Raw genomic sequence first — 16604 nt, 5'->3', positions numbered from 1 at the left:
AAGAGGATATAAATAAATCATATAGAAACCTACTTTTTTTTGGACTTTTTTGGAGCTGTATATTGTTGCTAGAAAATTTTCAGTGTCAGGGATGGGATACCTTCCAGTGAATTGTTGGCCAGGGGGGACCCTGATGCCCCCAAAACATTATAGGCCATTGCCGAGGCCCTTGGTTTCCCACCAGGAATAGATGGGAAGACCCTATTGCTGAAGACTCTACATACTTGGGCTGCAGGGCCACTGAGAAATCCTGCTGGAACTGATCTGATAACCTCCTCCATGTAGACCAGCTGACAGAAAGCTGGAAGAGTCATTCTGCATGCAGTTCAATGGAAGGAGAGAAATCACCAGTGAAGATACTCAACAGTGGAAAGTGCAAGCCTTATATTATATTTGGCCAGCCAGGCCAAATGAGCCAATGGGTGCAATAGTGGCACATCTGTCATGGTGGAAACCAACTGCCCTCTAATTGGACTGGAGGCCCGCTCCATGGAAGGGAATACATCTCTGATACTGAAAACCTACAACAGGGGTAGTCATGAGCCCTAGGAGTAACATCTGCTGCTGTGTGGCTAAATGTATATACTATGCTCATCAAACTGCCCAGTAAGCCCTTATCTTGATGTTAATACCTATATATTAATGCTACTCTTTCTTTTGGTTGAGAACCTTCTCTTTTAAGATGGCAGTGACCTTGGGATGACTCAGAAGGCATCATGGTGCTGGGAAGAAGTGACAGGAGTGCTCAGCACTGCAATATCTCTATCACACCTTCCAAAGCTCAGGCTCCATTGTGGAAGAGGTGGAGGAAAGAATGTAAGAGCCAAAGGAAGGGTAGGACTTCTTACAACGTGCTCCTCCAGACACAAAATGGCCTGGATATCCATGACGTCACAGTGTCTGACATTACCTAAACAAGACCATCATAATAGGAGCAAAAGATCATGACATCCAAATAAAAAAGAGACTGATTGAGGGCTGGAGAGATGGCTTAGCGGTTAAGCGCTTGCCTGTGAAGCCTAAGGACCTCGGTTCGAGGCTCAGTTCCCCAGGTCCCACGTTAGCCAGATGCACAAGGGGGCGCACGCATCTGGAGTTCGTTTGCAGAGGCTGGAAGCCCTGGCGCGCCCATTCTCTCTCTCTCCCTCTATCTGTCTTTCTCTCTGTGTCTGTCGCTCTCAAATAAATAAATAAATAATTTTAAAAAAATTAAAAAAAAAAGAAGTTTAAAAAAAAAAGAGACTGATTGAGAGGGGGAGGGGGCATGATAGAGTTTCAAAGGGGAAAGTGGGGGGGGGGAACTACCATGGGATATTGTTTACAATCATGGAAGTTGTTAATAAAAAATAATAAATTTAAAAAAAAAACAAAAAAGTAAAGAAGGAAGGGAATAGGGAATTTCCTAATCCCTTGAACATTCCTACTTTTTTCTTCTGCTTTTTTTTTTTTTTTTTTTTTTTGCTTCCCGGGGTAGGGTCTTGCTCTAGCTCAGGCTGACCTGGAATTCACTATGTATTCTCAGGGTGACCTCAAATGGCGATCCTGATTCTCCTACCTCTGCCTCCTGAATGCTGGGATTAAAGGTGTGCGCCGCCACGCCCAGCCCCACTTTCAATCAAGCAAACATGTCAGTTAAAGGAAACAGTTGTGTGGCTAACCTACTTCTCTTCTAGGCTTGGGAAATAACAGGGAGTGTTTCAGATAACTGCCAAACTTTTGAAGCAATTGACACTCACCTTGTGAGATATGTGCAACACGTAACATGAGTGAAAGGACTTGTGATTCCCACTGGTGCCAAACCACAGCTCTTCTAATACAACCGTGGCTTCACAAAAATGCTGCTTTGGGGCTGGAGAGATGGCTTAGTGGTTAAGGCGCTTGCCTGCGAAGCCTGAGGACCCAGGTTCAATTCCACAGGACCCACATAAGCCAGGTGCACAAAGTGACATGTACATCTGGAGTTTGTTTGCAGTGGATAGAGGCTCTGGTCCACCCTTTCTCTTTCTGCCTCTTTTTCTGTCAAATAAATAAATTAAATTAAATATTTTTTAAATACTACTTTTTTTGAGGTAAACCCAACAGATTGGCTTTGTTTTTAATGTGAGAAAGTGAGGGCGGGGGAGAGGAGAGAATTGGAGCACCAGGGCCTTCAGCCACTGCAATCGAATGCCAGATGAGTGCGCCCCCTTGTGCACACGTCCGACCTTGCAAGCTTGTGTCACTGTGCGACTGGCTTACATGGGACCTGGAGAGTCAAATTTAAGTCCTTAGGCTTCACAGGCAAGTGCCTTAACCACTAAGGCATTTCTTCAGCCCTAAAATGCTACTTTTCAGCCGGAGGTTAGGGAAATAATTTTTCTCAAAGTTCACAGACTTACTAAATTTTATCCATGACAGGAAATGGAAGGAGAGGAAGACAGTGAGGGTAGAGAGGGAGATTCTGAGATGGTCTCTCCTCAAGGGTTTGCAAAGAAACCTGCAGAACGCAGGAGGATGGAGCAGGGGCATTGTCCTTGGTTCCCATCAACTGTATAGCACTTAGCTTACAGAAAGGTAGTAAAGAGTTTCCCTTCTTAAAGACGCTCAAGGGCTCTGGGGATGGCTCTGCTGTTAAGGGTGCTTGCTTGCAAAGCCTGCTGGCCCTGGATTCAATTCCTCCCAGTACCCACGTAAAGCCACATGTACAAAGTGGTGCATGCATCTGGTGTTCATAATACAACAAAAAGAGGCCCTGGTGGGCCCAGGCTTCCTCTCTGTCTCTCTCTCTGCTTGAAAATATATATATATTTTTGAATTGTTTTAGAAGACACTTGGGCTAAAAAAAAATAGACACTCGGGCTGGAGAGATGGCTTAGTGGTTAAGGTGTTTGCTTGTGAAGCCTAAGAACCCAGGTTCAATTCCCCAGGAGCCATGTAAGCCAGATGCCCAAGGTGACACATACATCTGGAGTTCGTTTGCAGTGGCTAGAGGCCCCAATGTGCCCACTCTCTCTCTCTCTCTCTCTCTCTGTGTGTCTCTCTCTCAAATAAATAAATAATATTTTTTTAAAAAGACACTCAAGCCAGGTATGGTGGCACACCTTTGGTCCCAGCACTCAGGAGGCAGAGGTAGGGCAACTGGTGAGAGTTCAAGGCACCCCGAGACTACACAGTCCAAGTCGGCCTGGGATAGAGCAAAGACCCTACCTTGAAGAAAAGAAAAGGACACTCAAGGGCTGCAGAGATGGCCCAGTGGTTAAGGCACTTGCCTGCAAAGTCCAAGAGCCCAGGTTTGACTCCCCACTAGCCACATAAAGCCAGATGCACAAAGTGGCGCAGGCACCCGCAATTTGTTTGCAATGGCTATGGGTGCTGATGTACCTAGCCCATTCCCTCTCTCTCGCTTTCCCTCTCCCCTCCCCCCCTCTCTGCTTGCAAATATAGAATAATTTAATAGTTTTCGACTGTCTTGTTTAAGTCTTCTGCCTTTTATTTTCCTCCACTGGTGGTGTGGTTGCAGCTCTGCAGCTAGACCTCAGAGCCTTGCCCGTGCTAAGCAAGACTTCTACCACTGCAGTACAGCCACGCTCCTTTTATTTTTCTCTTTTGGTTTTGCGAGGTGGGGTGTCACAGGAGCCCAAGCTGACCTGGAATTCACTCTACAGTCTCAGGGTGGCCTCAAACTCATGGCAATCCTCCTACCTCAGCCTCTGTGTGATGGGATTACAGGCGTGTGCCACCACGCCCGCCCAGCTTCCTTTTTTTTTTTTAATAGTTATTTTAAAAAACATTTTATTTTTAGGCTGGAGAGATGGCTTAGCGGTTAAGCACTTGCCTGTGAAGCCTAAGGACCCCGGTTCGAGGCTCGGTTCCCCAGGTCCCACGTTAGCCAGATACACAAGGGGGCGCACGCGTCTGGAGTTAGTTTGCAGAGGCTGGAAGCCCTGGCGCGCCCATTCTCTCTCTCTCCCTCTATCTGTCTTTCTGTATCTGTCACTCTCAAATAAATAAATAAATAAATAACCATTTTATTTTTGTTTATTTAACAGAGAAAGAGGGAGGGGGAGAGACAGAGAGAGAATGGGTGCGCCAGGGCCTCCAGCCACTGGAAACGAACTCCAGATGCCTTGCGCTACCTTGTGCATCTGGCTAACATGGGTCCTGGGGAATCGAACCTAGGTCCTTTGGCTTTGCAGGCAAATGCCTTATCAACTAAGCCATCCCTCCAGCCCCTGGCTTCTTCTTTTTGGTTGAAATGTCTTAAAGTCCAGTTGAATCCTTCTTTCTCATTTTTTAAAAAATATGTTTAGCTTTATTTATTTATTTGAAAGAGAGAAAGAGGGAGAGAGAGAGAGAGAGAGAGAATGGGCACACCAGGGCCTCCAGCCACTGCAAACGAACTCCAGACGCGTGCACTCCATTATGCATCTGGCTTACGTGGGTCCTGGGGAATTGAACCTGGGTTCTTTCCCTTTGCAGGCAAGCGCCTTAACTGCTTAGCCATCTCTCCAGCCCCAGTTGAATCCTTCTGATAAGAGACCCAGACACAGACTGGGGAGAGAGAAACATCTGAGCTTTGACTCCAGCCTACTAGGGCCACTAAAACTTACCTACGGGTAACCATTTTAAATTGTGGAAATCACTTTACTCAGCAGTATGCTCTCATTTACCAACATGCTTGTGACCACATACACACACACACACACACACACACACACACGCACACATGCACGCACGCACACACTTCCTTACAGGATATTAGACAGCAGGCTCAACTAGGAAAATGCAAGGCAAGCCCTTACCGAAAAAAAGCAAACAAAAAAGGAAAATTTCCCCTTCTTTTGAGAAGCGACCGAACTTCTGCCTCTCCCTCTGGGGACAGCTTGGAGCCAGGGCCATCTACGGCAGGTGCTTCCGAGCTCGCCTAGGATCCCTTCGGGACTCTGCAGCGACGCAGAGATCCGGGGTGAGCTCTCTGCGCTCCAGCCAGGTCTTGGGGCGCCCGGGGAGGAGGGGGGCTGGGCCTCACCGGGGAGGAGAGCCGCTCGGGGCACCCGCGGTCCCCCTGGGTGCAGGGAGGATGTAACTTTACCTGGTAGTAAGAGACCGGGTCCCCGGTGCCCTTGGGCTGCCCGGGCCGTCCTGAGGCTGTTGGGAAGGACCGGCGCATCCACGCGGGGAGTCGGGGTCTCGGGAGGCCAGGCACCACCGCCGGGGAGGCTCCGATGCCCCCGCAGCTCCCGCGCCGGCCGGGCGGGGTTGTGCCCAGCAAGTTCCTGCTTCCGTGGCAAGTTTGCAGCGGGGGAAGGGCGCGGCCCGGCCCTGCCACCGGGAGCTGCTTCCCAGCCGCGTCCGGCGCCCTGGCACCTGCGGGAGCCCAAGCGCCGGGCCTCCGCGCGCCACCGCCCCACGCTGCACCCCGCGGCCCCGGCAAACACACGTGGTTAGGGAGGGTCACGCCCAGGATGGTGTCCCATTGCTGCTGTGTCCCAGGTCTTCTTGCCCCTTGCCCTAGAAGCAGCCACTGAAAACAGCTTTTTTTTTTTTCCTCATGAAGCCCAGAATGGACTTAAACTCACTATTTAGCTGGGGATGACCTTGAACTCCTGATCCTCAGCCATGACCTCCCAAGTGCTGGGATCACAGGCATTTGGCCTGAGAACACTTTCTTTTTTTTCTTTTTCTTATTTATTTATTTAATGGAGAGAGAGAGAGAGAGAGAGAGAGAGAGAGAGAGAGAGAGACAGAGAATGAGAATGGGCACACCTGGGCCTCCAGCCACTGCAAACGCACTCCAGACGCGTGCGCCCCCTTGTGCATCTGGCTAACGTGGGCCCTGGGGAACGGAACCTTTGGCTTTGCAGGCAAACGCCTTAACCTCTAAGCCATCCCTCCAGCGCTTTAAAAAAGTAATTTATTTATATATTATTTATTAGAGAGAGAGACAGGCAGATAGAGAACGGGCGTGCCAGGGCCTCTAGCCACTGCAAACGAATTCCAGATACACGAGTCCCCTTGTGCAGCTGGCTTTATGTGGATACTGGAAAATCGAACTCCTGCCCTTAGGCTTTGAAAGCAAGCGCCTTAGCGTACTGAGTCACCTCTCCTGCGGGGAGAACGCCTTTTCTTTTTTTTTTTTTTTAATAGATAGATATTTTTATTTATTTATTTATTTATTTGAGAGCGACAGACACAGAGAGAAAGACAGATAGAGGGAGAGAGAGAATGGGTGCGCCAGGGCTTCCAGCCTCTGCAAACGAACTCCAGACGCGTGCGCCCCCTTGTGCATCTGGCTAACGTGGGACCTGGGGAACCGAGCCTCGAACCGGGGTCCTTAGGCTTCACAGGCAAGCGCTTAACCGCTAAGCCATCTCTCCAGCCCAGAACGCCTTTTCTTGATCAAAGTGTCTAATGCATCCTATCTAGGGCATGGTTATGAGGATCCTATTTCAATAACTGTTGCATGGAGGAACCTTAATTTAGCCTGGCAATTCTTTTTATCTTTTGAAAAGTTTGTGTATGGGCTGGAGAGCTGGCTTAGAGGTTATGGTGCTTACTTGCAAAGCCCAAGGACCTAGGTTCAATTCCCCAGAATCTAAGTAAGCCAAATACACATGGTGGCGCGTGAGTCTGGAATTCATTTGCAGTGGCTAGAGGCCCTGGCATGCCCATTCTCTCTCTCTAATAAATAAATTTAAAAAGTGTTAAACAATAAAAAACATAAATAAAATGCATGTGTGGGAGGGGAGCATATTTGCTATGGAGTGCCTGTGGAGTCAGAAGATAGTCTTGAGGCAGGTGTACTGCGCCTTCCTTGTGGCAGGGTCTCTGGCCACTCCAGATGACCACCTAGGAGGGAAAGGGGGAAGGGAGAAGAGGAGGGAAGGGGAGAGGGGGAGGGCTTTCAAATCTAGAGCACCATGCTGTTAGAGGTTGGTATTCTAGGCTTATGCAGCCAACAGCAACACCCACATTTTAACCAATAGCTCCAGGAGGTATATGTTGTCAGAGAAAACAGGTGAACAATGGTCCATTGTGTGAAATCAAGTCTAGTAGCAGTATTCAGTGGGAGACCTAGTCCAGTTACAAGAATGTTGCCACAGCTTGGTACCAGAGTCACCAAAGAGGAGACCCCAGTGTGGGGTAATTTTCCCGATGCATCAGGACACTGGTGTGTGTGTGGGCATTTCATCCCTAAAGATGATATATTTGTGGGTACGAGAGCCCATGATGGAACTAAGCAGGCCTTTCCATTATTCACAAGGGGGCACACGTGTCTGGAGTTCATTAGCAGTGGCTGGAAGCCCTGGCACGCCCATTCTCTCTCTCTCTCTCTTTCTCTCTGTCTCTTTCTCTCTCTTCACACTCAAATAAATAAAAATGAACAAAAAAAATTTTAAAAACGAAAGAATTTTCAGACTGCTTAAAAGAAAGGGGTGGGGGGCGGCTGGAGAGATGGCCTAGCGGGTAAGGCATTTGCCTGCAAAGCCTGAGGATCCCAGTTCAATTCTCAGGACCCACGTAAGCCAGATGCACAGTGTACGCATGCGTCTGGAGTTCATTTGCAATGGCTAGAAGCCTTGGCACGCCCATTCCCTCCCTCCCTCTCTCTCTCTCAAATAAATAAATGATTTAAATGGAGCTTTAATCTCAGCACTTGGGAGGCAGAAGTAGGAGGATCGCCATGAGTTTGAAGCCACCCTGAGACGACATAGTGAATTCCAGGTCAGCCCAGGCTAAAGTGAGACCCTACCTTGAAAAACCAAAAAGAAAAAACAAAAGGAAAAGAAAAAGAGAGAAAGAGATTTCAGATTGCTGTGCATCACTCCCCACCTCCTGGTCATCTCAGCAGGTAGGAGGTGAAGGAAGAAGAGAAAGAGTTCAAAATCAGGCTGGAGAGATGGCTTACTGGTTAAGGCGCTTGCCTGCAAAGCCAAGGGGTCCAGGTTCGATTCTCCAGGACCCATGTAAGCCAGATGCACAAGGTGGCACATGCATCTGGAGTTCATTTGCAACATCTGGAGGTCCTGGTGTGCTCATTCTCTCTCTCTCTGTCTCTCTCTCTCTCTGCCTCTTCCCTCCCCCAAATAAATAAATAAAAATAAAATATGGAAAAAAAAAGAGTTCAAAGTCATCCTTGACTACATAGTAATTTCATAGTAAGGCCAGCTTGGGTTATATGAGATGCTGACTCAATCACAACCACAAAAAATATTTCAAATTTAGTGATCTATTATCATTGAAGTAACAATCTTTTTTTCGCCCAATTACAATGCAATAGTGACCAAAAAAGGTCACTGATGTGCATAATGCTTAAAGGAAACTTTCTTTAGGGCTAGAGAAATAGCTTAATGGTTAAGGGCTTGCCTGTGAAGGATAAGGACCCATGTTTGACTCCCCAGAACCCACGTAAGTCTGCACATGGTGGTGCGTGCATCTGGAGTTTGTTTGTTGTGTTTGTGTCCATTCCCTCTCTCTCTCTCAGTGAGGCACTGAGAGAGAGAGAATGGGCGCACCAGGGCCTTCAGCCACTGCAGACTAACTCCAGGCACATGTGTTCTCTTGTGCATCTGGCTAACGTGGGTCCTGGGGAATCAAACCTGGGTCCTTTGGCTTTGCAGGCAAATGCCTTAACTGCTAAGCCATCCCTCCAGCCCTAAAAATAAAATTCTTAAAAAAAAAAAAAGAAAGAAAGAAAAGAAAACTTTCTGGAGCTAGGTTTGGAGACACACACTAGCTCCAGCTACTAAGGAGAATGAGATAGGAAGTTCACAAATTCAAGGCCATTCTGGGCTACAGAGTGAGTTTGAGAAGAGTTTGTGAGACCTTGTCTCCAAATAAAATACTGAAAAAGGGCTAGGGGCAGGGCTGGGGAGATGGCTCAGTCAGTAAGTCACTTGCTGTGCAAGTGTGAGAATTGGAGCTCAGACTTCCAGCACCCACATAAAGGCTACGTGGTTGTGGAGGTCTCAGCATTCAGGAGGCAGAGGTAGGGAATCCCCTGGGGCAAGCTGGCTAGCTGGACTAAATCACTCTGTGAGCTCTGGGCTCAATTAAGAGCCCCTGCCTGAGTAGAATAAAGAGGGGCACACTAGAGGAAGACATCTGACATCAACCTCACACACATGTCCACACACACCACACACAAAAACATATGTAATATAGGGCTGGAGAGATGGCTTAGCAGTTAAGGTGCTTGCCTGTGAAGCCTAAGGACCCACGTTCGACTCTCCAGATCCCACATAAGCCAGACTCACAAAGGTGAGGCAAGTGCAATGTCACATATGCCCACTAGGTGACGTAAGCATCTGGAGTTCAATTTCAGTGGCTGAGGCCTGGTATGCCAATTCTCTCTTTCTCTCTCTCTAAAAATCATATATAGCCAGCATCATCCTGATACCAAAACCAGGCAAAGACAGAACAAAAAAAAAAAAAAAAAAAAGGAAAATTACCGACCAATCTCCATCATGAACATAGATGCAAAAATTCTCAACAAAATATTGGCTAACAGAATATAAGAATATATCAGAGATGAAGAGATGGTTCAACATATGCAAATCAATAAATGGAATACATTATATAAATGGACAAAAGGACAAAAATCACATGATCATTTCATTAGATGCAAAGAAAGCATTTGATAAAATCCAACATCCCATCATTATAAAAGTCCTACAGAGACTTGGAATAGAAGGAACATATCTCTATATAATGAAGGCTATTTATAACAAGCCAACAGCCAACATATTACTAAATGGGGAAAAACTGGAAGCTTTTCCACTAAAATCAGGAACAAGACAAGGGTGTCCACTATCCCCACTTTTATTTAATATAGTATTGGAAGTCTTAGCCATCGCAATAAGGCAAGAGACACACATAAAAGGGATACAAATTGGAAAAGATCATGTTATCATTATTTGCAGATGACATGATTCTAAACATAAAGGACCCTAAAGACTCTACCAGCAAACTGTTAGAGCTGATAAACACCTATAGCCATGTAGCAGGATACAAAGTAAATATACAGAAACCAGTAGCCTTCCTATATGCTAACAACAAACACACAGAGGATGAAATCAGAGAATCACTCCCATTCACAATTGCATCAAAAAGAATAAGGTACCTTGGAATAACCCTAACCAAGGAAGTGAAGGATCTCTACAATGGAAACTATAAAACACTCAAGCCAGAAATTGCAGAAGACACTAGGAAATGGAAAAACATCCCTTGTTCTTGGATTGAAAGAATCAATATTGCGAAAATGGCAATCTTACCAAAAGCAATCTAGATATTTAATGCAATCCCCATCAAAATCCCAGTGACATTCTTCACGGAAAAAAAAAATTCCAAAAATTCATTTGGCATCACAAAAAAATCTCGAATATCTAAAACAATACTGAGCAACAAAAGTAAGGCTGGTGGTATCACCATACCTGATTTTAACCTATACTACAGAGCCATAGTAACAAAAACGGCATGGTACTGACACAAAAGCAGACATGTAGATCAGTGGAACAGAATAGAGGACCCAGATGTAAGCCCAAGTAGCTATAGCCACCTGATGTTCAATAAAAATGCCAAAAATACTCATTGGAGAAAAGACAGCCTCTTCAGCAAATGGTGCTGGGAAAACTGGATATGTATCTGTAGAAGGAACTAGATTCTTCTCTCTTTCCATGGATAAGCATTAAGTCCAAATGGATTAAAGTCCTTAACATCAGACCGGAAACTCTGAAACTGCTAGAGGAAAAAGTAGGGGAAACCCTTCAACATATTGGTCTTGGCAAAGACTTTCTGAATATAACCCCAATTGCTTAGGCAATAAAACCACAGTTTAACCACAAGGTCCTCATGAAATTACAAAGATTTTGCACTGCAAAGGACACCGTGAAAAAAGCAAAGAGGCAACCTACAGAATGGGAAAAAAATCTTTGCCAGCTATATATCTAATAGAGGATTAATATCTAGGATATACAAAGAAAGCAAAAAATTAAATAATAAGAAATCAAACAAGCCAATTAAAAATGGGGTATGGAACTAAATAGAGAGTTCTCAAAAGAAGAAATACAGTGGCTGGAGGGATAGCTTAGCAGCTAAGGTGTTTGCCTGAAAATCTAAAGGAGCCTGGTTCGATTACCCAGGACCCACTTTAGCCAGATGCACAATGGGGTGCATGTGTCTGGAGTTCGTCTACAGTGACTGGAGGCCCTGGCGCTAGCTCGCACTCTCTCTCTCTCTCTCCTCCTCTTTCTCTGTCAAATAAGTAAATAAAAATTTAAAAAAAGAAGAAATACGGATGGCATATAAGCATCTAAAAAACTGTTCTACATCCCTAGCCATCAGGGAAATGCAGATTAAAACTTTGTTAAGATTCCATCTCACTCCTGTCAGATTGGCTACCATCATGAAAACAAATGATCATAAATGCTGGCGAGGATGAGGAAAAAGCGGAACCCTTCTACTCTGTTGGTGGGAATGCAATCTGGTCCAGCCATTATGGAAATCAGTGTGCAGATTCCTAAGACAGCTAAAAATTGATCTGCCATATGACCCAGCTATAGCACTCCTAGGCATATATCCTAAGGACTCATTACCTTAGAGATACTTGCTCAACCATGTTTACTGCCCCTCCATTCACAATAGCTGGGAAATGGAACCAGCCTAGATGTCCCTCAACTGATTAGTGGATAATGAAGATATGGTACATATATACAATGGAGTTCTACCCAGTGGTAAAAAAAAAAAATGAAGTTATGAAATTTGCAGAAAAATAGATGGATCTGGAAAGGATTATACTAAGTGAGGTAACTCAGGGCCAGAAAGCCAAATGTCACATGTTCTCTCTCATATGTGGATCCTAGCTACAGATGATTGGACTTCTGTGTGAGTAGGAAGAAACTTAGTAGCAAAGGCCAGTAAGCTAGAAAAGAGATATAGAGGGAGAAGAAAGGAAGGGAGGGGGGTACTTAAGAGGATGGTATTGTATATATGTAAGTAGAAGAATAGATTAGTGGGGGTGAAAAGGCCCAAGTGAGGTCAGGGGAAGAGACTGAGTAAAGGAAAGGGGGAGGGAGGGCTAATCAAAATCTAAGAGGATATAAATAAATCATATAGAAACTTACTTTTTTGGACAATGGAACACTCAGGAGCTGTAGATTGTTGCTAGAAAATTTTCAGTGCCAGGGATGGGATACCTTCCAGTGAGTTGTTGGCCAGGGAGGTCCCTGATGCCCCCAAAACATTATAGGCCACTGCTTGTAATGGTTTCCCACCAGGAATAGATGGTAAGACCCAATTACTGAAGATTCCACATACTTGGTCTGCAAGGCCACTGGGAAATCCTGCTGGAATTGAGCTTATAACCTCTTCCATGTAGACAAGCTGGCAGAAAGCTGGAAGAAGACATTCTGCATGCAGTTCAATGAGAGAGAGACAGAGAGAGAGAGAGAGAGAGAGAGAGAGAGAGAGAAAGAGAGAGAGAGAGAGAGATATCACCAGTGAAGATACTCAACAGTGGACACTGCAAGCCTTATAATTGGCCACCCAGGCCAAATGAACCAACCGGTGCAATAGTGGCACATCTGTCATGGTGGAAACCAGCTGCCCTCTAATTAGACTGGAGGCCCACTCCATGGGAGGGAATACATCCCTGATATTGAAAACTTAAAACAAGTATAGTCATGAGCCCTAGGGGTGTAACATCTGCTGCTGTGTGGGCAAATGCATATACCATGCTTATCAAACTGCCCAGTAAGCACTTCTCTTAAGGTTCACACCCATATATTAATGCTACTCTCACTTTTGGTAGAGAACCTTCTCTTTTCAAATGGCAGTGACCTTGGGAATGACTCAGAAGGCATCATGGTGGTGGAAAGAAGTGACCGGAGTGCTCAGTATTGCAATACCTCTATCACGCCTTCCAAGGCTCAGGGTCTATTGCAGAAGAGGTGGCGGAAAGAATGTAAGAGCCAAAGGAAGGGTAGGACTCCTTACAACATGCTCCTGCCAGACACAAAATGGTCTGGATATCCATAACCTCACAGTTCTTGACACTACCTACATAAGACCATCACAATAGGAGGAAAAGATCATGACATCAAAATAAAATTGAGACTGATTGAGAGGGGACAGAATATAAAGGAGAATGGAGTTTCAAAGGGGAAAGTGGGGGTGGGTGGGATGGCATTACCATGAGATATTGTCTACAAACATGGAAGTTGTTAATAAAAAAATTAAATAGTAATAAAAATAATAAACCTCGTTAAAAAAAGAATAAACCACTTGGAACCTGGTGTGGTGGTGTACACCTTTAATACAAGCATTCAGGAGGCAGAGGTAGGAGGCTCATTGTGAGTTCCAGGCAACCCTGAAAGACTCCATAGTGAATTCCAGGTCAACCTGAGCTAGAGCGAGAACCTACCTTTAAAAAAAAACCAAAACAAAAGAAGAAGAAGAGAGCACTTAGCTCTACTGTAAAATTTCAGAAAGTAGTTTCTGGGCTGGAGAGATGGCTTAGCAGTTGAGCCACTTGCCTGTGAAGCCTGAGAACCCAGGTTTGATTACCCAGTACCCACGTAAGCCAGATGCACATGGTGGCATATGCATCGGGAGTTTGTTTGCAGTGGCTAGAGGACTTGATGTGCCCATTCTCTCCCTCTTTTCCCCCCTCTCAAATAATAAATAAATAATCAAATTAAGTAAAATTTAAAAAAGTAGTTTAAAAAATATTATTTATTTTGGAGAGGAGGAGACAGAGAGGAGAGAATGGACATGCCAGGGCCTCCTGTGACGGCTTAGCAGTTAAAGTGCTTGCCCTGGAAGCCTGAGAACCCAGGTTCGATTCCCTAGGATCCACATAAGCCAGATGCATATGCGTCTGGAGTTCATTTGCAATGGCTAGAGGCACGGCCCATTCTCTCTATATATATATAAAATAACTCAATAAGAATAATCTTAATATGTGAGTGATGCTATTACAGTAGGGAAAGGGCTGTCACCCTTTGGGACACTTAAGGGCCTTGAGGAAGTCTGGCCCTTTAAGGAGGCGTGGTCGGAGACGTCAACGTCATCTCCTCGCCCCGCCCTCAGGTCGAGGGCGTGGCTTCCGAACCCGGAAGTGATGGCCGTGCGCCGCCAATCAGCGTTGGGGAAGGAGCAAGCCGAGGCGATTGAGCCAGTGAGTGAAAGCGGCGACCCCCCCACCTCGGGAAGGACGGGGAGCCGGGGCGCCGCGCCTCCTCGCGTGTCCGCTCCCCACCTAGGGCCACCCCTCCCCCGCCGCTCGGCGTCCTGCGTGCGCTGCCCTAAGCTCCCGGTCCCGGGCCTCCTGCTCTGCCTCCCCGCCGCCGTCCCTCCGCTGCCCGCGCCATGGGCAGCGAGCAGAGCTCCGAGGCCGAGAGCCGCCCCAACGATCTGAACTCCTCAGGTCGGTGTCCCCGCCTCCCGTCTTCCCGTCTGTCCGTCGGTCCCTGGGCGCGTCTGCGCACGCGCGCGGAGCTCGGCTGGTTTCTCCTCCCCCCCCGCCTCCCCCCCCGCTCCCGGCCAGGGGCGTCTGCGATGGCCGACGGCGGCGCGAGCAAACAAACAAACAAACAAACAAAAAAGTGCCCGTCCGCACTGGCCTTGAAGTCAACCCCAAGCCAGCGTGCGTGCGCCTTGCCCATTAGGTGTTTCCAAAACAGCCGTCCCTCAGTTAAATCCTTCAAAGATGCCCTGATTAAATTTTTTGGCTCACACCGGGATGGAAGATTAAAAACAGGGTTGGGAGGTTCCTTTTTTTTCTCTGTATTTTTTTTCCCCCACAAGGGACGTATGATCACTGTCCATGTTGGGGTTGCAGATGTTTTCAGAAACTGTCGGGTCCCTTTTCTAACACTGATGTTGGACAGATCTGGAAGGCATATATTCGTGTGTGTGTGTGTGTGTGTGTGTGTATATATATATACATATATATATATATAAAATATTGTATAATTATACATTATTATACTATACATATATATTAGATCTAATATAAATTTCTGTCAATGTTGGAGGTAGAAACTGGAGGGTTTAAAAAAAAAACTCAGTAAAAAACAGCTGGTGATTCATTGAGAACAATTTCCTTACCCCCTTTTTTTTGTTACTTATGAAACAGCCGGGACTACCTTGGATAAACCCCAGGGCTGCTAGCCCAAATGAAAGCCAAAACCCCACAATCCACATCCGGAAATGTGGACTGGAACAGATGCAGGGAAATTCTCTTTGAAAGACGTCTGTCCTTGAAGACATTCGGACCCCACTATGTGGGGGTCAGCTCCTAGCTTTCTGCTGTATTCGGTTTCCTAGGAAGGCCTAGGATGTCCTTTGTGCTTGTAACAAAACAGTAATAATGGCATGACCTCTTTCCTGCCTCTCAGGCTAGGAGCATAGCGGGGGCGGACGTGTAACTCTTGCAGGAGAAGCAACAGTGTAGGCGCCTGTTCCCCTGGTCCAGGTGCTTTACATATATTTATGTATGTAATATTTTTGTAACCCCACCTTTATATACATTGTATCCCCCATTTCACATATAAAGGAATAAAGGCTGGTTAGAATGCTTTAAAAAACATGTTGCACACTTTTAATCCCAGCACTGGGAAGGAAGAGGTAGGATTGCTCTGAGTTTGAGGCCAGCCTGGGACTCAGCCTGGGCTAGAGTGAGACCCTACCTCGAAAAAAACGAAACAAAACAAAAACCCCTTCCTATAGAGGCTGGGGAAGGAGGAATCTCAATTTATAGCAGGAAAGATTTTTTTTTCTGGCATTGTTTTGGTAAAACATTGGTCAAATTAGGAAGAGGATAAAAACTTTTCCTGAAGAGCAATAAAAGGAACAGATGACCCCTCACTCGGCCTCCCCAAAAAGGGTGATGTGGAATAGCAGGAAGGGCTGCCTTGCAGAAGGCAGAGCTGTTCTGTGGTGTCCTCAGACCAGCCTTTGAGGCATGACTATGTTCAGCCCAGTCTAGTACCTTCTACAGTATAAACTGCTTTAAAGATTCATCCTTGGGCTGGAGGGATGGCTTAGTGGTTAAAGCATTTGCCTGCAAAGCCAGAAGACCCAGGTTTGATTCCCCAGGACCCACATTAGCCAGATGCACAAGGGGGCACATGCATCTGGAGTTCATTTGCAGTGGCTGGAGGCCCTGGTGTGCCCATTCTCTCTCTCTCCCTTTTTCTCTGTCAAATAAATAAGTAAAAATAAATTTTTTTTTTTAAAGATTCATTCTTGCTAAAGCAGGAAAATATTTGAGCAGGAGAATTTTTTGGTGTGGGGAATCCTTTAAGATTTGAACCTTTTCCCCCACCAAGCAGATTACGTTCTCTCAAGGAAACTGAAGGGACACATTTCTGAAGCAATTCTGTATTTCTGAATTTTGTCCCAGCCTGTAGTGGGCCTGTTGGTTGTTTCTGCCCTTCTTCGACTTGTAACTTCTGGAGCCTCAGGAACAGATCCATAACTTGGGGTTTTGACCATGATTAGGATCTCTGACATGCACCTAGCTGTCCTTGACAGGTGAGAAAGACAGCTTCGCAGCCTCAGTGTCACAGGGAGGGCCAGGGTGCTGACATACTTTCAGTGCCCGTCCTGTTTTGAGCACTGTT

At 46.1% G+C, this 16604-nt stretch overlaps 2 protein-coding genes across 3 annotated transcripts in view; one reads left to right on the top strand and one right to left on the bottom strand.

Annotated features, from left to right (window-relative positions):
* The window catches only part of Mansc1 (MANSC domain containing 1), a 29406-nt gene extending 24146 nt beyond the window's left edge, over positions 1-5260 (bottom strand). Inside the window, exon 1 of the mRNA XM_045139696.1 lies at positions 5072-5260. The gene's annotated coding sequence lies outside the window, so the exon portion shown is untranslated. The remainder of the gene's footprint in view (positions 1-5071) is intronic.
* Positions 5261-14070: 8810 nt separating this feature from the next.
* The window catches only part of Borcs5 (BLOC-1 related complex subunit 5), an 87060-nt gene continuing 84526 nt past the window's right edge, over positions 14071-16604 (top strand). The window contains exon 1 of one of the 2 annotated variants that reach the window (XM_045139713.1): positions 14071-14155. In XM_045139713.1, coding sequence (XP_044995648.1) covers position 14155 — 1 coding nt within the window. In that variant the 5' untranslated portion in view covers positions 14071-14154. Of the gene's footprint in view, positions 14156-14196; positions 14405-16604 lie in introns of those variants that run through there. The other variant, XM_045139712.1, reaches the window with a different exon arrangement.

Source organism: Jaculus jaculus, chromosome 23 (assembly GCF_020740685.1).
Source record: "Jaculus jaculus isolate mJacJac1 chromosome 23, mJacJac1.mat.Y.cur, whole genome shotgun sequence".
Classification (NCBI taxonomy): domain Eukaryota; kingdom Metazoa; phylum Chordata; class Mammalia; order Rodentia; family Dipodidae; genus Jaculus; species Jaculus jaculus.
Note: the sequence above shows the minus strand (reverse complement) of the source record. Positions and strands in the feature narration are given on the sequence as shown.